Here is a 19,393-nt window from a genome sequence, read left to right as displayed (position 1 = left end):
GCGGATCACTTGAGGTCAGGAGTTCAAGACCAGCCTGGCCAACATGGCGAAACCCTGTCTCTACTAAAAAAAACATAAAAATTAGCCGGGCGTGGTGATACACACCTGTAATCCCAACTACTGGGAAGGCTGAAGCCCGGAATTGCTTCAACCTGGGAAGCGGAGGTTGCAGTGAGCTGAGATTGCACCGCTACCCTCCAGCCTGGGCAACAGAACAAGACTCAAAAAAAAAAAAAAAAAGCAGATAAAGGAAAGAGCAGGACTGGCGAGTGAGGGATTAACCTGTACCCACCTCGGGGAGTCTTTGGAAGAATGTCTCTTGGGGACAGTGCCCACGAGGGCTGTGAGTGCCATGTACCCAGCTTGGCTCCTGGCTGCCACTCACCGGAAAACGAAAGTCCCGCCTGCCCCGCGGCCCAGCACGTCCTTGGGATTGAAGGAAATCTTCCCCACTACCGTGAGTTGCTCAGCTGGGGGAGAGGAGGGTGGTGACTCAGGGAGCCTCTGCCTACCTTTGCCTGCCACTAGCCCAGTCCACACTCACGTCGACCTTTTCTGCGCCTCCACCCTCCCATGCTCAGCCTGGTGCAGTGGGTAAGAGCAAGAGCCCAGGTGCCAGACTGTCTGGGTTCAATGTCTGGTGCTGCCACTGACTCTTTGTCTACTTAGGCAAATGCCTCACTTCTGTGCCCTCAGTATTCTCATCTGTAGAGTGGGGAACTAAGGTTAAAGAGCCCACACAATATTATTGTGGAGATTAAATGGATGTATGGAAAGAACGGGTAGAGGTGATGTCTGCTATATTATCCTCTTTTATCTCTTTCCCTCTTTTGGCATCTTCTGCACGGGTTTGTTTTGTTTTCCCTTTACATTCTCTGCCATTCTGCCCACCTTCACCAGCTGTAACTAAATCCTTTTAATTGACACTGAATCAGCTTCAATTTCAAGGGAAGGTGAGTTCCGGCAGTTGGAAGAGTGATGAGAGTGAGTGTAGCCACAGAAAAAAGACTGGACCAGACAGAAGCAGTGGGCATTGGATGCTAACCTGCCCAGAGTTAGTTCCAGGGAAGCAGGGAGCCCTCCAGAGTCCTTGGTTTCCCATTAGGATGGGTGGGGTTGGCTCGGGTGGGCAAAGATCTGTAGGTTGGGACAGTTACTGCCCTTCCCTTTGGGCAGTCTGTGAGAGATGCCCTCACTCTGACCCTGGCAAATCTGGGCAGGCTGTGTCCTGCTCAGCTCCAATGGGTACTATTCATATAGCAAAACGTATATGGCACCCCTAGAATTGTGCAGTGCAGTGGTCCTGAGAACATTCTACTTAGAGTTTCTAGCTTCAGTTTTTACAGTCAGCTTTAGGAAGAGCAAATGAAAATCAGCATTAGGTCTGGGCGCTGTGGCTCCTGTAACCCCAGCACTTTGGGAAGCCAGGGCAGGTGGGTCACTTGAGTTCAAGACCAGCCTGGGCAACATGATGAAACCCCATCTTCACAAAAAAAAAAAAAAAAAAATTAGCCAGGCATGGTGTTGTGTGCCTGTAGTCCAGCTACTTGGGAGGCTGAGGTGGCAGGACTGGCTTGAGCCTGGGAAGCAGAGGTTACAGTGAGCTACGTTTTAGCCTGAGTGACACAGCAAGACCCTATCTCAATAATAATAATAATAATAATAATAATAATATCAGCATTAGGGATCAGTGAGAAAATCACCAAGCTGCACCTTAGCATTCCTCTGGATTATTTGCTTAGAGTTCACACTCATCTGTCAGCAAGATGCAGGCAGTACCTTCATTGGTATACATTGGACTTTCTGGAGCAGACGGGCTCAGGCAGGGCCTTGCTGGAAGCACATCACCCACACATAGGAAAAACAGGCAGATCAGCGAGCAGGGACAGAGCTGCTTGAACAAACCCTGCTCATCTGACTGCAGGTGACAGTCACCCTTCTGGGCCCTTTTTGTGTCACTGGCTCTGCTGGACTCAAAGGCTTTTGTTTGTCTGCTCTCAGTGCTCTCAGCATAGAGTAAACACTTGCTTAGAGTTTCCTGGGTTAGATGTTCAGAAGCACCCTTGAAGAGAGATGCCAGACTTAAGGCCACAAAGGCCTTCAATGCAGATATAATGAGCTGGGGAGGCTCAGTCTGCACACACAGATATTTGCCATCACTCTGCTCAGCCTTTTGCATAATTATAATGGAGAGGCAGCAAATGTGGGAGCTTTTGTCGTCATTGTTTTTTTAGAAACGGGCTCACTCTGTCACCCAGGCTGGAGTGCACTGGCGTGATCTAGGTTCACTGCAACCTCGAACTCCTGGGCTCAAGCAATCCTCCTGCCTCAGCCCCCCAAGCAGCTGGATTACAGGCATATGCCTCCATGCCTGGCTAATCTTTTTGTATTTTAATTTTTGTAGAGATGGGGCTTCACTATGTTGCCCAGGCTGGGCTCAAACAATCCTCCTACCTTGGCCTCCCAAGTTCAATTCTAAAGTAATCAAAAGTTGTTGTGTCAGGGAGAAAGGGCATACAGTCAGAATTACCTCTGGAAATCCTGAATACACATGATGGACTTTGCTGCTGCTTCTCCACAGGTTGGGTAACACTTAAAGTCAGTCACATTCTTTCACAGGTATTTGCTGGGTATTGTTCAAGCAGGGGCACCATCCCACAGAAATGAGGGCACCTGCTGGAGCCAGCCACATGCATTTGGACCCCTGAGCTGCCACTTATTAGCTTTGTGAGCCGGGGTAGGGTTGGGAATTGTCACTAGGCCTTTCTGCCTTAGTTTCCTCTTCCATGAAAGGGGCATTCTATAATAACATTCACCTCACAGGATGTTATCTCATGAGTTAATGCATTCAAATGATTCAGAACAGTGCCTGGTATAGCCTGGTATACAGTAAGCGCTATATAAATGTTATCTCTGGTTCAGGCTGGATTGCATCCACTTGTCACTGAATATATGATGCAGCCAGAAGTCCTGAGGGAGGCCCAGCCAAGCATATGTAGATGAATTTCTGTAAGTTTTTGTTTGTTTTTTTGTGGGTTTTTTGTTTTGTTTTGTTTTGTTTTGAGGTGTAGTCTTGCTCTGTTGCCCAGGCTGGAGTGCAGTGGCGCAATCTTGGCTCACTGCAACCTCTGCCTCTTGGGTTCAAGCAATTCTTGTACCTCAGTCATCCCCCAGTAGCTGGAACTACAGGCACCCACCACCACACCAGGCTCATTTTTGTATTTTTAGTAGAGATGTGGTTTCACCATGTTAGCCAGGCTGGTCTCGAACTCCTGACCTCAAGTGATCCCCATGCCTCGGCCTTCCAAAGTGCTGGGATTACAGGCATGAGCCACCGTGCTCGGCCAAATTTATTCAAGTTAAATGAAAGTTGGCCGTGACTCCACTGTAGTTTTGTGAACCGTAAAACAGTCCATAAGGACTTTGACAAGAATGACCCTGGGGAAAGATGGAGTCCTGGTTGTCCAGGTAAATAGCCAGACTCAACTCGAGTCAGAAGGTCCAGGGAGATGGGCGTTTTGGGGTACAGTGGGGTGAGTATTACTTGGACCCACCCAGGACCAGTAAAATGACAAAAACTACAACAGCTCAGGGCTCAGGAAATCCTGCTGCAGGGCCCTCTGAAAGAGCTGACGCCTGAGGAAGGGGAGCTGTTTTTCTCTGGGCTAAGGCACAGTGACCACAGAGGCGGACATTGCAAACAGCACTGGAGCATCAAGCCACGTGTAGCGTAGACTTCCGCCTGAGAAGGTGACGGCAGGGTGGGGCCAAGGTATGAGGAAGTGGCTTGAGCAGTGACTAGAAGGAGCCAGCACAAGTTCACAAAAACAACCAAACACATGAGCCCAGCCCAGAGCCAATCAAGCAGAAGTAGCCCGGGCTGATTGGTAAAGGCATGCAAGAAGCCCCTGGAGCATTCCAGATGCCAGAGGAACCTTGAAAGGTTCACAGCTCACTGCAGCTTCGACCTTCTGGACTCAAGTGATCCTCCTGCCTTAGCCTCCTGAGTAGCTGGGACTACAGGTGCACACCACCACGCCTGGCAAATTGTTTGTATTATTTGTAGAGATGGGTCTCCCTATGTTTCCCAGACTGGTCTCGAACTCTGGCCTTAAGCAATCCCCACCTTGGCCTCTGAAAGTTCTGGAATTACAGGTGTGAGCCACCGTGCCCAACCTAAAAGGGCTTTAGTCCTTATAGGACAAAATTGAGAAAAGAGAAGCGTTTAAAAAAATAAAAGGTACTAAATTGCACAAAGGTCATTTACTATTATTGTTTCCAAATATAACATCATTTTAACATGAATATTAATATTACCTAAGTATTATTTAATAATAATGATTGTGACTTCTCATGGTGAGACGATGTAATGAGCTGGATGTTATTATTCCCATTTGACAAATGAAAAAACTAAGCTCAAAGGAGGTAAACAGAGAGCAGCCTTAGATCTATACCCAGTTTTATCTACACCCAGGTTCCTTGAAAATAATAATACAATAATGAGCTGGGCATGGTGACTCATGCCTGTAATCCCAGCACTTTGGGAGGCTGAGGTGGGAAGATCGCTAGAGGACATCAGTTCAAGACCAGCCTGGACAACATAGCGAGACCCAATCTCTACCAAAAAAAAAAAAAACAAACAAAACTTTAAAATTAGCTCTGCATGGTGGTTTATGCCTGTAGTCACAGCTACTTGAGAGGCTGAGGAGGGAGGATTTCTTGAGCGCCCAGGAGCTTGAGACTGCAGTGAGCTATGATTGTGCCACTGCACTCCAGCCTGGACAACAGAGCAAGATCCTGTCTCCAAAAAAATAATGATTAAAAAATGACAGCAGACACTCCTAGAGTGCTCAATTACATAACAGGCTCTACTCAAAACACTCTTATTAATTCATGTAGACCTAACCACCCCACTATAGTGGCTTTTAATAAACCAGCTTTGCAGTTAAATCTGCCCCTTGCTTTTCTCTGTTCCTGACTGCCCTGTCTCGTTCACTCAAGCTCACCTTCAGGGTCGTCGAGTGGCTGGGCTTGCTTCGAGGGACTTTGAAGCCTCTTCTGGCTCCTCGGGGTGACCCCCGAGTGCAGGGACTGGGCATCCTGGGAGATGTCAGCAGAGTCTGCAGGTACCAGGGGGGTCTCCTGCTGCTTCTCCACCACCTGCGGCTGCTGCTGTAACATGAGAGCCTAAGAGAGCTCTGTCCTGGCCACACCCTGCCCTGTGATGGGCCCAGTATCTGTGACTGAGATGGCCTCACCAGGCAGCAATGAACTTACAGAGCAAGATCACAGGGGAGCTGCTGGGAGGGAGGCAGGGGGCAAAGTCAGAGCTGGGTAGAGGGAGAGAGTTGCTGAGTGGTCTCAGAGAGGAGGAGCAGCGTTTCCCCAAGACAGACCTGAGGTCAGGGCGATGGGCCTACCTGCCTCATCACAAATAGAATCCACCCTCCCAGGAGGACAGCAGTGAGGCTAGCTGCCAGCAGGTCTTGGGGTCCCAGCCCCAGGTAAGAGTCTGGAATCTTTTCTTCTGGATGCAGCTCGGAGTCCCAAAGTTTCTCTCGACTCAGGCTCAATAGCTGGGGATAAAGGGCCCTTCACTATTAGCACCTCCTTCCACCGGGGAACCCCTAACCTTTCTTCATCACCCCGCACAGGGCTGGGCTGAGCTGAAGGGGCAGTGAGTGGTCTGCGTATGGTGGGAAACGTGGCACTCTCCACAGTGCTGGAACATCATGTTGCTCAGAAGAATGGTTTTCTAAACCTACCACATGACCAGCATTTCATGAGATGTCCCAAAAAAACACAGGTACTCTTGGAATGTCATGAAAAATATAGATATCCACCTCCAGAGATTCTAAATGCATTAGCGCTGGAGTTGGCTTCCAGGTGATTCTGATGAGCAACCGAATTTGAGAATTGTGGCTCTAGGCCATGGCTGTTCCTTCTAACCTTGAGCTACTTACTAGTGATTTGGGTCCAACCCTCTCCCAGGAGCACATGCTTTTATAGTTTTTGTTTTCAATGAATATTTTAGCATTTTTACACTGAAGAAGAATAAAGAAAACATGACCTACGTTTCATGATTTAGGTAGTCAATGTCTTTTTTTTCTTTTTTTTTTCGAAGAGACAGGGTTTCACTGTGTTATCCAGTGCAGTGGTGTGACCATAGCTCACTGCAGCCTCAAACTCTTGGGCTCAAGCAATCCTCCCACTTCAGCCTCCTGAGTAGCTGGGACTACAGGTGCATACCACCATGACCCACTAATTTTTTAATTGTTTTTTGTAGAGATGGGGTCTTGCTATGTTACCCAGGCTGGTCTCAAACTCCTGACCTCAAGCCATCCATCCTCCCACACTGACCTTCCAAAATGCTGAGACTATAAGAATAAGCCATCATGCCCAGCCCCTTTTTGACACTTCTAACGTGTTTCTGGCCGTAACAACAGCAACAACAAAAAAATGTTTGTCTTCTGGGAAATTGTGTGAGGTCAATTGACCCACCCTGATTGTTATTCTTAGCAGCCTGAGGAAAAGGTCCAAGGCCTATTCCCCCATCTGCTGGGGCCTCCCTACCCCCCACTCTCTGCCAGCACTGACCTCCAAGAAGAAGGCTGGGGCCTGGGTGTTCTCTGGGGATCTTGTCTCTGCAGTTCCACTCCCTGGGGTGGGATGGACCCTCAGCATGGTGGTGTGCAGGACTGGGGGTAGCTCGTGGTGTCCTAAGGTGGGGGGCAAAAGTCATCGGGCTGAAGAGGACCTTAGCTTTCCAGCTCAGAAGCTGGGCTCACAGGTTCTTTATCTTCATCTACTCCCAACTTTAGCCAGAGGATCTCACCAATGAGCAGCCACTGGCTTGGGAGGGCCACACTGCCTGAGGGGTATCTAACAGCAGTGCTGGGTGAGCCCTCTCGCTCTCCTGAGACTTGGAGTGTCACCTCATCTGTGGTGGGGCCATCTGTGGGGGCCAGGGTCAGTCCACGAGGCTACAGCAGAAGATGGAGAGCCATAAGTGAGGGAGGTTCTTCTCCCGTTCATCCACTTTTCAGCCCACTCAGAGACCACTTCTCACCACCAGGGCCACTCCTGTGTGGACCAGTGCTTTAGAGACATAGAAACCAGTTTCATCCTTCCCCACATACAGCGTCATCCTAGCGGGAGAGAAGAAAAAGAAGAGAATAATGAATGCTGGTGATGTGCAGTTTCAGTTATCAGGGTACTCATGCCCTTGTATATTTCCCTCTCACATTGACTCGGCTTAGCCATGAGACTTGCTTTCATCAATAGACAACAGCAAATGTGGCCTAAGTAGAGGCTTGAAAAGTGCTTGTGCCTTGAGGCTTCCTTCTGCATTTTTCTGTAGACCCTGAGATTACCATGGAGAAAACCCAGGCTAGCCTGCTGGGGCATGAGAGACCTCTTTAATCCCCCATAGGCCAAATAGTCCATCAGCTATGAGATAGGTGAGTGAGGCCATCCTAGATTCTCCAGACTCGACCAAGCCACAGGCAGACCGCAGAAAAACCACCCACCCACCCCAGCTGACCCACAGAATCTTGAAAATTAATAAATTGTTGTTTTTTAAGTTCTCTGTTTTGGGGCAATTTGTTATGCAACTAAAGCTAGCTGATACATGTTCTATAGTCATGATTTCAAATCTATGTCTAACCGAGACTGCTTTCAAGAGCACAATTTTCTTTCTTTCCTTCCTTCCTTCCTGCCTTCCTTCCTTCCTGCCTTCCTTCTTTCTTTCTTCCTTCCTTTCTTTCTTTTTCTCTCTCTTTCTTCTTTTCTTTTCTTTTCTTTTTTTTCTTTTCGAGATGGAGTCCTGCTCTGTTGCCCAGACTGGAGTGCAGTGGCGTGATCTCAGCTCACTGCAAGCTCCATCTCCCGGGTTCACACCATTCTCCTGCCTCAGCCTCCTGAGTAGCTGCGACTACAGGCACCCGCCACCATGCCTGGCTAATTTTTTGTATTTTTAGTAGAGACGGGGTTTCACCGTGTTAGCCAGGATGGTCTGATCTCCTGACCTCGTAATCCGCCCGCTTCGATCTCCCAAAGTGCTGGATTACAGGCGTGAGCCACCGCGCCCGGCTGAGCTCAATTTTCTAAATATAAACTCATTACATCATTCTTCACCTCTTCCTCCTTCTTCTCCCCCACCTCCTCTAGTGTTCCCTGCCTCTGAAAATGACAGCACCCACATGCTTCTAGAAACCTGAGCATGATCTTTGACTCCTTGCAACTCCCTAATCACCAAATTTTCACTGGTTCTTCCTTCTAATATATCTCACACTCCACTTCTTTTCCTCTCTAGAGTTTCTGCTCTAGGATAAAGTATCTTCATTTCTTTCCTGAACAAATCAATATTCCATGAATGGTCCATTTCTTTCCATATACCACTCTAAGATATTCTTTCTAAAATGAAAATATTATCAAATCACTTCCTTCCTTAAAACTCTTCAGTGACTTTTGGGCCGGGCGCGGTGGCTCAAGCCTGTAATCCCAGTACTTTGGGAGGCCGAGACGGGCGGATCACGAGGTCAGGAGATCGAGACCATCCTGGCTAACATGGTGAAACCCCGTCTCTACTAAAAAATACAAAAAACTAGCCGGGCGACGTGGCGGGCGCCTGTAGTCCCAGCTGCTTGGGAGGCTGAGGCAGGAGAATGGCGTAAACCCAGGAGGCGGAGCTTGCAGTGAGCTGAGATCACGCCACTGCACTTCAGCCTGGGCGGCAGAGCGAGACTCCGTCTCAAAAAAAAAAACAAAACAAAACAACAACAACAAAAAAATTCTTCAGTGACTTTTTAACTTTAGGAGAAAATGTCCAAGCCCTTTAAATGATCCTACAAGATCTCTTCTTAGCTTATAATCTCAGACCCTACTCCTTTCTTAGGTCTGTATTTCAGTCTTATTTAATTTTTTCCTGTTCCCTGAGTTCTATGCTCTCTCATCTCTCTCATTTCCTATTCATTTTTTAAGTTTCAATTTAGATGTTCCTTCCTCCAGGAAGCTATCCATGACTGCCTGTTGTCTCTCATCTCTCTCATTTCCTATTCATTTTTTAAGTTTCAATTTAGATGTTCCTTCCTCCAGGAAGCTATCCATGACTGCCTGTTGTCCCCAGTCTTGATGTGGATACTCTTCCTATACATTCCCATGGCATCTTATACTACTCTTATCTCATCCTTTATCATATCGGGTTGCAATAGTCCCTTTACATATCTGTCTCTCCCATTAGACTCGGTTGCATATCAGGTTGCAATAGTCCCTTTACATATCTGTCACTCCCATTAGACTCAGGTTCCTGTAGGCAGGAACAATGATTGGGTTATTTGCTATTGTACTCCCAGACTCTAGTGAGACTGGCACACAGTAAGTGCTCAATTAATATTTGCAGAATGAATTGAAATGAATGGATGATCCCTGATTTTCCCAAACTGTCTACTGGTTTCTCAAGATGGGGATACTAAGGTGTTAGATGCAATAAGGTTGTTATTTAAAGTATTTAACAATCGATAAGGCACAGCACCTACCAACCAGAACAGGTTAAGACCTGGAGTCCCCCTCTGATATGGTCTGGCTGTGTCCCCACCAAAATCTCATCTTGAATTTCCATGTGTTGTGGGAGGGACCCGGTGGGAGGTAATTGAATCATGAGGGCTTTCCCATGCTGTTCTCGTATAGTGAATAAGTCTCACAAGATCTGATGGTTTTATAAGGGAGAATTTCCCTGCATAAGCTCCTCTCTTTGCCTGCCACCATCCACGTAAGACGTGACTTGCTCCTCCTTGCTTTCTGCCATGGTTATGAGGCTTCCCCAGCCACATGGAACTGTAAGTCCAATTAAGCCTCTTTATTTTGTAAATTGCCCAGTCTTGGGTATGTCTTTATCAGCAGCATGAAACAGACTAGTACACCCTCCTAGGCCAGATCTTACCGTATGAGGTGCTGAACAGTGGGGGCTACTCAGGGGGTCCTGGGGACGCTTGGAGGGCAGCACAGGACACCAGCTAGGTAAGTAACCAATTTGAAATGTTTTGACCCCTGGTTCAGCTGTACTGGTGTGTCACAGCTGAACATCTCGCCTGGCCATCAGACCCTGCAACACCCCAGATGGCTCCCTCCCTAGGCCCCAGGCATGAACACCTACAGCAGCTGGGTATCCAAGGCAGAGAAGAGGGTGGCTGTGTCCTGGGGGCCTGAGGCAGGCAGTCGAATGTGGCCCCAGCGGAGGGCAAGGAAATGCAGAGTGTCTCGAGCCAGGGTGAGATGCGGCAGCTGGCGCAGGCCGTCCTGGTGCCAGGTGTAGACGCCCATCACAGGCACGCCCAGGTCTTGCGTCCACAGCACTGCCCCACTTCCTGGGTCCACAGTCAGCAGCAGGCCCATCCCACAGGACACCAGGTGGCTTATGTCTGCCGAGAAAGGTGGCTGGGGAGATGTGGTTGGAAGCTCTCCTAAGAGGGTCCAAGGGTGCCCTCTGGGTGAGGGGGTCACTCTGGTGTGTGGAGATCACATGGAGGGTTATCAGGACATGAGAAGGTTTGTTGGAGTTTATGGGGTCACTTTGAAAATGAGACAAACAGTCAGGGTCATTCAAAGGTGACTCAGATGTGTGGGAGTCAGTTTGGGTCACTTAGGATGGTGGGGTATTGCCCATGGTCAACAGATGGTCATCTAGGATGGATCAATCAGGGTGGCCTGGAGGCATGCGTATCACTTGGGAGTCACTTAGAGTGTGAGAGGGGTCAGCTGGGGTGCGTAGGTGATCTCACCTCTGCTGAGGTGACCAGGGTTGGATCTCATGCAGAATGATGGAATCAGGCCTTTGGGGCACCTGTAAGGTCACTCAGGCAGTTGGGTATCAGTCATAATATGAAGAGGGTGGGCCAGGTGTGGTGGCCTATGCTTGTAATCCCAGTACCCAGGAGTTTGAGACCAGCCTGGGCAACATAGCAAGACCCCATCTCTACAAAAAAGATGAGCCAGGCTTGGTGGTACACACCTGCAGTCCCAGCTATTCAGGAGGCTGAGGATAGAGGATCACTTGAGCCCAGGAGTTGGAGGCTGTGGTAAGCTATGATCACACTACTGCACTCCAGCCTGGGTGACGACAGAGTGAGACCCCATCTCACAAAAAATGGTGGGGAGTGGTCAGAGTCACCTAGGGAGTCAGTCTATGGAAGAGGCTACTTAGGGTCAGCTTTCAGGGGTTATATATAGGGGTCAGTTAGGACACACAGAGATTGCTCAGGGGCTGTTTGGGGTCACTCTGCATGTGGGAAGTCATCCAGGGTTACCTGATTGGGGCCACTTGGAGTATAGAAGAGTTAGGAGGTTGAGGGACGGGCCAGGGTTCAGGAGGGTCAGTCTGGGTGTTGAGGGAGTCATTTGGGGTCAGCCATCAGGGTGTGCCATTTAGTATATGGGGTCCCTGGGGAGGTCAAGTGGGTCAAAATGTGGCTGGGAATTGGTCATGGATGCTGTTCAGGGTTCCCTGGGTTGGGGACCTTGCTCCAAGATGGGACCAGAGAAAGATGGAACTCACATTTCCCAGGTGAGCCATCCATGGGGGGTGCTGAGTAGCGGCGGTAGGTGGTGTTCCAGCGCAGGGCTGGGGCTCTTGGGTCATGCATGGTGACCGTATACTCTGGGGACGCCAGAAGCAAGATTACCAGGAACGTCCATGTGATGCTCCCTCCAACCCCAGGGGCCATTTATCTTGTAGGAGTGGGGGTTTCCTGAGCACACAGCCTAGAGACCTGGAAGCCTATGAACATCACAGTGGCAGAGACTGGAACTGTCTTGTTTACAGCTCTATCCCTGGCTCCTAGTTCAGTGCTCTGTAGAATGTTTGTTGATGACTAACAGACTGTCCTGAATTCAACTTGGTTAGCCAAAGCCAGATCTCAGCAGAGCAAAAGGGGAGGCTGCCCAGAGCTTGAGGAACAGCTGGGGCCTGACTCACGTGTTCGGCCGATGTAGAGGCGGGGGGTGGAGGGACCCGCTGTGGTCAGTGTCATCTGGGTCTCCCCTGACTCAGGGTCCACCACAAACCAGGCATCCTGCTTCCGGCCTGTGGAGGTGGAAAGTGTGTTAGCTCTCAAGCTGGCATGGAGAGAGGTGTGGTCCCACCACTCTTGTGCCTAATTAGCCCGTCATGACTTAGATCCCTGCCTCTGTTGGCTGAACCTGGACCCCAGAGGCTGGAGAGATGCTCACCTGTGTAGAAGACCCCATCAGAGCTGCGGCAGGGAGAGGCATGAACCAGCTCAGGGATGGTGAATGGCAGTTTCTAGGAGGGAAAATTTCCAGGAAGGAGTAAGAGCAGAAACACACAGTGTTCACTGTGCAAGTGAGCCTATTTCCATAGCAACCAAGTAACAGGTATTACTATCTTTTCCACTTTTTAGGTAAGGAAACTGGGGTTTGGAGAGGTCATGTAACTTGGCTACTGTCACACAGCTACTAAATGACAGAGCCTGGGCTTGAACCTAGGCAGTCAGGCTCCAGAGCCAGCATACTGAATCATTGTGATGCACAGTCTCTTGAGGAAACACAGAAATTCCCATACCCGGTGTCAAGGTACCACGTGAGCCACTTGCTCCTGGCCTGACCTGACCTCCTTCTCAAAAACGTGCACTGGGGTGGGCATGGTGGCTCATGCTTGTACTCCCAGCACATTGGGAGGCTGAGGCAGGAGGATTGCTTGAGCCCAGGAATTCAAGACCAGTGTGGGCAACACGGTGAGACCTCGTCTCTACAGAAAAAAAATAATAAAAAATAAAAAAAATGTGCTGAGCATGGTGACTTGTGCCTATAATCCCAGCTATTTGTGTGGCTGAGGTGGGAGGATTGCTTAAGCCCAAGAGTTCAAGGCTGCAGTGAGCTATGATTGTGCCACTGCACTCCAGCCTAGGAGATAGGGTGAGACTCTGTCTCTAAACAAAATAAAATGAAACAAACAAACAAACAAAAAAACCTCACACACATCTAGTGGGGAGTTTAATTACAAAAAAACCAAAACAACTGACACTTCAAAACTGTCAACAGCCATGAGAGACTCAGAGAAGTGAAGGAGTTGTTCTAGAATAAAGGAGACCATGGCCTGATGCTGGCTAGGAGTGAAGCTCCATCCTTCACCCTTCTCTACTCTGCTTTCTCCCCAAAGCTGCACTTGTCTGGGTTATGTCTGTGAGCACCATGTGCTCTGGCTTCCTGCTGGGTTTGAATAGGGGCAGGGTGAGATCAGAGTATGTCCTGGTGTCCTTGCCACAGAGTCCTCACGGGCTGGCTGTGTCCTTCCCCTGAAGCCCTGAGGTCCCATCAGGTGGTGCTCTTGGGACAGCTCTCTCCAGCTCCAGGCTGTGGTAGCTGCTCCCTCCCCAGCCTCTAGAATTAGGGCTGATAATGTCACCCCACTGTCACAAACCAAAGGATACTGCAGGATATTCTTTGGATTTGTGTCCCCACAAAAATCACTTGTTGAATTGCAATCCCTCCAATGTTAGAGGTGGGGCCTGGTGGGAGGTAATTGGATCATGGGGACAGATTTCTCCATGTGGTGCTGTTCTTTTTTTTTGGAGACAGGGTATCACTCTGTCATCCAGGCTGGAGTGCAGTGGTGTGATCTTGGCTCACTGCAACCTCTGCCTCCCAGGTTCAAGCGATTCTTCTGCCTCAGCCTCCCAAGCAGTTGGGACTGCAGGCATGTGCCACCATACCTGGCTAATTTTTGTATTTTTTGGTAGAGACAGGGTTTCACCATGTTGGCCAGGCTGGTTTCAAACTCCTAGCCTCAGGTGATCTCCCTACCTCGGCCTCCCAAAGTGCTGGGATTACAGGCTTAAGCCACCGTGCCCAGCCGGTGCTGTTCTTGTAATAGAGTTCTCACAAGATCTGGTTGTTTAAAAGTGGGTGGCACCTCCTCCCTTTCTCTCTCTTGCTCCTGCTCTGGGCATGTAAGACATGCCTACTTCCCCTTCATGCCTTCTGCCATGATTGTAAATTTCCTGAGGTCTCTCCAGAAGCAGAAGCTACTACACTTCCTGTACAGCCTGTAGAACCATGAGTCAATGAAACCTCCTTTCTTATAAATTACCCAGTCTCAGGTAATTTTTTTAGTATAGCAATGAAAGAATGAACTAATATACTGCACTATCCCTTGTGGTTTCCTATACTCTGCTCACACGTTTAACAAAATGTCCTCAAACTATTCTATTTGAGTATGCCATGGTTTGCAGCTGAGACCTTGCCTGATTCACACACTAAAATTTCTTATCACTTCACCTTCCTAAATCATTTTATTTATTTTTTATTTTATTTTATTTATTTATTTATTTATTATTTTTATTTATTATTTTTTATTTTTTTTGAGACGGAGTCTTGCTCTGTCACCCAGGCTGGAGTGCAGTGGCCGGATCTCAGCTCACTGCAAGCTCCGCCTCCCAGGTTTACGCCATTCCTCTGCCTCAGCCTCCCGAGTAACTGGGACTACAGGTGCCTGACACCACGCCCGGCTAGTTTTTTGTATTTTTCAGTAGAGACGGGGTTTCACCATGTTAGCCAGGATGGTCTTGATCTCCTGACCTCGTGATCTGCCCGTCTTGGCCTCCCAAAGTGCTGGGATTACAGGCTTGAGCCACCACGCCCGGCTCACCTTCCTAAATCATATACTTAAGACTTTTCTGGCAGGCTTCCCCTGACATGGTTAGAATTCTGACAAAGAACTGGGTGTGGTGGTGTGCACCTGTAGTCCCAGCTACTCAGGATACTGAGGGGCAAGGATCGCTTGAGGCCAGGAGTTCGAGGCTGCAGTGAGCCTTGTGATCGTACCGCTGCACTCCAGCCTGAACACATAATGAGACCCTGTCTTTAAAAAATTTGTTTAAATTAAAAAAAAGGAATTCTGACAAAGCACATTCCACCCCATTCAGAGTCCTGATGTGGAAGATTGCAAAAAATGGCCACAGATTGCTTTTCATCTTGTATTCATGTCTGTGTCTGTGTCCCTTCACAAGGTGAGTTTTCAGCTCCTTTCATAAAGAGATGGGATCTGTTTTTTCACCACTGGATTCTCAGCTTGGCTATGTGACCTGCTTTGCCTGATGAGCCATTAGTAAATGTGACACAGGCCGGGCGCGGTGGCTCAAGCCTGTAATCCCAGCACTTTGGGAGGCCGAGACGGGCGGATCACGAGGTCAGGAGATCGAGACCATCCTGTCTAACACGGTGAAACCCCGTCTCTACTAAAAATACAAAAAATTAGCCGGGCAAGGTGGCGGGCGCCTGTAGTCCCAGCTACTCGGGAGGCTGAGGCAGGAGAATGGCCTAAACCCGGGAGGCGGAGCTTGCAGTGAGCTGAGATCCGGCCACAGCACTCCAGCCCGGGCAACAGAGCGAGACTCCGTCTCAAAAAAAAATAAAAATAAAAAAAAAAAAAAAAAAAAAAGTAAATGTGACACAAACAGAAGCTTGAAAAGTGCTTATGTATTGCTGCTTTGGGGTCCCTTGTTGATACCATGTCAATAAGCCTAGGTTTGCCTGCTAGGGATAAGAGACACATGACCCAGCCACCCCTGCCAAAAGCCAACCAACTACCAAATTTCAGAAACAGAGCCATCCAGCTGACTAGCAGCTGACCACACATGCATGAACAAGTTCAGTCAAGACCAGCAGAAGAACCACTGTGCTGAGCCCAGTCTAAATTGTCATCTCACCAAATTCTGAGTTGAATAAATTTAAGTGATGTTTGAGTTTTAAGGTCTTGAGTTTTGGGTTGGTTTTTATTTAGCAAAAGCTAACTGGTATATGCATTTCTCCTTAAAGTCCTCAGAGTCCTGGAGAAGCCCCTGGAATACCCCCAGCTTGACAGTCAGATTGCCCTGCAGACACAGCCAGACTTCCCTTTACCACCCTTTCAATGGGTCCCTCAGACAGCCTTCTCACAATGTGCTGAGTCCTGACTTACATCCTCTGCAGGACAGGAAATACTGACCATACTGCCTCTCCACCTCTCAGTGCTCCACCTAATGAAAGCCCTGGCCCTCACCCATTCCCAAACACCATGGGATACAAACCATTAATCCCTGTTGTTTTTGGGTCCCCAAGATGTACAGGCTGCCATCAGCTGGGTCAGAGAGAAAGGCCATTCTGTGGAGCAGAGAGGAACAAGGAGACCAATGGGTGCTTGCCCCCTGGTTTCATGAAGGCCCCAAATTCCCTCCAACTTCTCTGCTACTAGGAGCTGTTCTTATAGGAAACACCTTGGGGCTCCAAGACCCTCCCCCATATCACATCCAGAGCCAATTCTCTTCCCTTACTTCCAACACATCCCCATCCCACACACAAACTCTCTACAACTATAAGTCTCCCATCTCCCAGCTGCCTCCTCCTTAAAAGGCCCCAGGTTCACTTACTCTGTGACGTACATTGGTCCTTGGATGACGGGATCTGCAGGGACAGGGACACAGAGCATAAGCAGCTCCCTCCAGACTCCACTGAAAAGCACAGCTCATATTCACTGAGCTATGGCATGACTGTAATGTCAAGCACTTGACATCAGTGTAATGCCATCTTCCCAAAAACTCTGTCAGATAGGGTCATATCCTTTGCCCCACTTTACAGATGAGGATGTTGAGGATCAGAGAGGTAAAGTGAGTTTCTCAAGGCCACACAGCTGGTAAGCAGTGAAGCTGCCTATAGATACCAGCTTATTGGATTCTAGAGCCCATATTCTTATTCTCTATGCCACAGTGACTCCCCCTTCACCAATCTATGGGTTCAAGGAGGGAGGAGGGACCATCTCTTGCTCACCATCCCTCAGAGTCCACTTCAAGTCCCCTGTCTGTTTGCTCAGTGCATGGAGACTTCCATCCAAGGTGGACACCAGCAGGAGGCTCTCTGGCCTGAGAGTATGAACCTGCAAGGCGGTAGAGACAAAGTCAGCTCTCTGAGGGGTCTGGGACCACCTTTTGCTCCTGTCCTAAGCAGGGCTGGCTATGATTCCTCCTTCCCCCAGATGGGGACAGAGCAGGGGAGGAAGGGTGATTGGGGAACATGCTGGTGTCACCCATCATCTCTTTGACCCTAGAGAGGGGTTATAGTGGGAGCTGGGGGCTTCTGAGGGAAGGTTTTGGCTCCCAATGTATCTAAATTCCCAATTCCTTACCCCCTCCCTCAATCCATTCTGGTTATCCAAAGAAGACTAAAGGCCTTTACAAAATGACTTCATTGTTTGTTTCATTTCCTTTTGTTATTGTTCTTGTTGTTTTAATTTAAGATAGGGTCTTGCTCTATTGTCCAGGCTGGAATTAAGTGGCACAATCATAGTTCACTGTAGCCTCAAACCTCTGGGCTCAGCTGATCCTCACACCTCAGCCTCCCAAGTAGTTGGGACTACAGGTGTGTGTCATCACACCTGGTTAATTTTTGTATTTTTTGTAGAGATGGGGTCTTGCTATGTTGTCTAGGCTGGTCTGGAACTCCTGGCCTCAAGTGATCCTCTTGCCTCAGCCTCCCAAAATGTTGGGATTACAAAAAGCTCGAGCCACTGCACCCATTCTAAGACAGGTATTATTAGTTTTCCCATTCTATAGGGGAGGGAGACTGAGGCTTAGAAAAGTTAGGTCATTGGTTAGGTCATTGGCATAAAGCCACAGAGATAAGAAGTGGCAAAACTAAGGACTTGAGTTGCCATGCCTCTGATTCCTGTGCCTGGCCTCTTTTTCCTCTGCCACAATGTCTGCCTCTTTTGGGATGGCCCTTTCTGCCTCCCCAAACCAGCCCAGTTGGTTTTGGTGCCAGGCTCCCGTGGGTCTCCTGACCCAAGGCTGGGGGGTGCCCGTGGGAGGGGGGCTGGAGCCACCCGTACTTACATCTGGTGCTCCTGGGCTCACTCACCTGCTCCAGCCCCTCCTTGAGCAAACAGGGTGAGGCTGAGCTCCCAGCAGGAGGCCTAACATCCGGGTGGCCCAGCCGCACCCCTACAAAGGCCACATCCTGCTTCGGGACCCTCGGGTTTGGGGCTGAGCCACTGGTGTTGAGTGGAGGGTCAGGAAATTATCTGCTAGCCCCTCTTTCTTTCTGGCCTTCAATTTTGTCATCTGCAGCACATGGCAGGGGGGAGAACAGTCTGGAGAAGAGACTGCAGATTGGTTGCCCCCAAAGAATTTTGTTTGACCATCTAGTGCTTAAAAATTTGTTTTCAATTAGCTGCCAATTTTTTTAAAAATTGGGTAATTTCTACAAAAAAACCAAGATTTCAAATTTTTCTCATTTCTAATTTTTCTGAGACACCTGATCTGGCCACACTGGGCTTGCTTCTTAGCTGGCAACCATGAGATGGACTCATGAAGTGGAAGCGGGGAATAAGAGGTGCCTAACTCTACCTGATCGCTTTTGCCCCATGGGGGCTCCAGGTGGGACACCTGGATTCTTAGGCCAAGCGACTTTTGCCTCCTGGCTGCATTTCTTTAAGACTCTCCTACTCCTGGCACCGTGGGAGCAGATACTCAAACTCCCAGCTTATTTATCCCAGGTTTATTATCATGAACCTGGGGCGCAGCCATGGGTAAGAGGACCCCATGGTAAAGCCTCTGAAATTGCAAAACTGGGCGTGCAGGCGCATTTCTCAGCAGAGGGCCCTGAAGTCAATCATATCTTCAAAGGAAGCCAGGATCCCCAGAAGTTTTAAGAGGCCTGGTTTTCGTGCCCAGGTGCCCCCTCCCCGAGACTACACCCCTCCCTGCAGAAGAAGCGGGGTGCTCGGCCTACTCTTGCCTTTCCACGCTGGCAGATCTCCCCAGCTAGGTATTTGTTGGGGGTAACTGGTGGCTCCCCAAACCCAGGAGGCTTTTACTCGGTCGGGGCCGAGTTGGGACCTCCCAGGCGTGAGGCGCCCCCGTGGCCCCGCCGCGCCCTCGCCCTGAGCGCGACCCCGTCCCCTGCGCCCCGCGACCTGACTTTGGGGACTTGGCATTGGTCCCTGGCTCTCACCTGTGGACTCAGCGTCCCAAGCAGCAGTGCCGCGAACTGGAGCTGGAGCTCCAGCCGGGGCCATGGCCTCGATCCTCTGGCCGCGCTCGCCATAGCGCCTGGGCAGCCGCACGGCTGGCCAGGTCCCTCGGTGCCTCCCAGGGAGCGCTCGGTCCCCTCCCGACCCGGAGGAGACTCCGCCCCTGGCTGGGCCTGCAACCCCAGCCTGGTCCCCGCCCTTCTCATCACACTCCCAGCCGCATCCTCGCGTCCCAGGCACCCCACCAAACACGGCGGGGAGCTTTACCGGGAGAGCGATTTTACTGAGCCCACCTGTGGAGAACTTACCACGTGCCGAGGACCGTGCTGGTTCATCACCAGCTCCTGGAGTCCTCACTGCACCGCAGGTACAAGC

The 19,393-nt window shown here is 49.6% G+C and overlaps 1 protein-coding gene across 2 annotated transcripts in view; it reads right to left on the bottom strand.

Moving 5' to 3' along the window:
* ERN2 (endoplasmic reticulum to nucleus signaling 2) overlaps positions 1–19,393 on the bottom strand; it is a 24,577-nt gene extending 5,184 nt beyond the window's left edge. Inside the window, exons 1-14 of one of the 2 annotated variants that reach the window (XM_033217742.1) lie at positions 19,000–19,393; positions 16,819–16,924; positions 16,422–16,455; positions 16,083–16,155; positions 12,226–12,298; positions 11,972–12,079; positions 11,552–11,653; positions 10,154–10,418; positions 7,070–7,148; positions 6,836–6,983; positions 6,598–6,719; positions 5,421–5,576; positions 5,007–5,172; positions 386–470 (exon numbers count right to left, since the gene is read on the bottom strand). In XM_033217742.1, the coding sequence (XP_033073633.1) occupies positions 386–470; positions 5,007–5,172; positions 5,421–5,576; positions 6,598–6,719; positions 6,836–6,983; positions 7,070–7,148; positions 10,154–10,418; positions 11,552–11,653; positions 11,972–12,079; positions 12,226–12,298; positions 16,083–16,155; positions 16,422–16,455; positions 16,819–16,924; positions 19,000–19,224 (1,742 nt within the window). In that variant the 5' untranslated portion in view covers positions 19,225–19,393. The remainder of the gene's footprint in view (positions 1–385; positions 471–5,006; positions 5,173–5,420; positions 5,577–6,597; positions 6,720–6,835; positions 6,984–7,069; positions 7,149–10,153; positions 10,419–11,551; positions 11,654–11,971; positions 12,080–12,225; positions 12,299–16,082; positions 16,156–16,421; positions 16,456–16,818; positions 16,925–18,999) is intronic. The other variant, XM_033217743.1, reaches the window with a different exon arrangement.

The sequence above is a fragment of the Trachypithecus francoisi genome, unplaced genomic scaffold, assembly GCF_009764315.1.
Source record: "Trachypithecus francoisi isolate TF-2019V2 unplaced genomic scaffold, Tfra_2.0 Lachesis_group10, whole genome shotgun sequence".
Taxonomy (NCBI): domain Eukaryota; kingdom Metazoa; phylum Chordata; class Mammalia; order Primates; family Cercopithecidae; genus Trachypithecus; species Trachypithecus francoisi.
The sequence above is the reverse complement of the archived record's forward strand: the minus strand, read 5'-3'. Positions and strand labels throughout refer to the sequence as shown.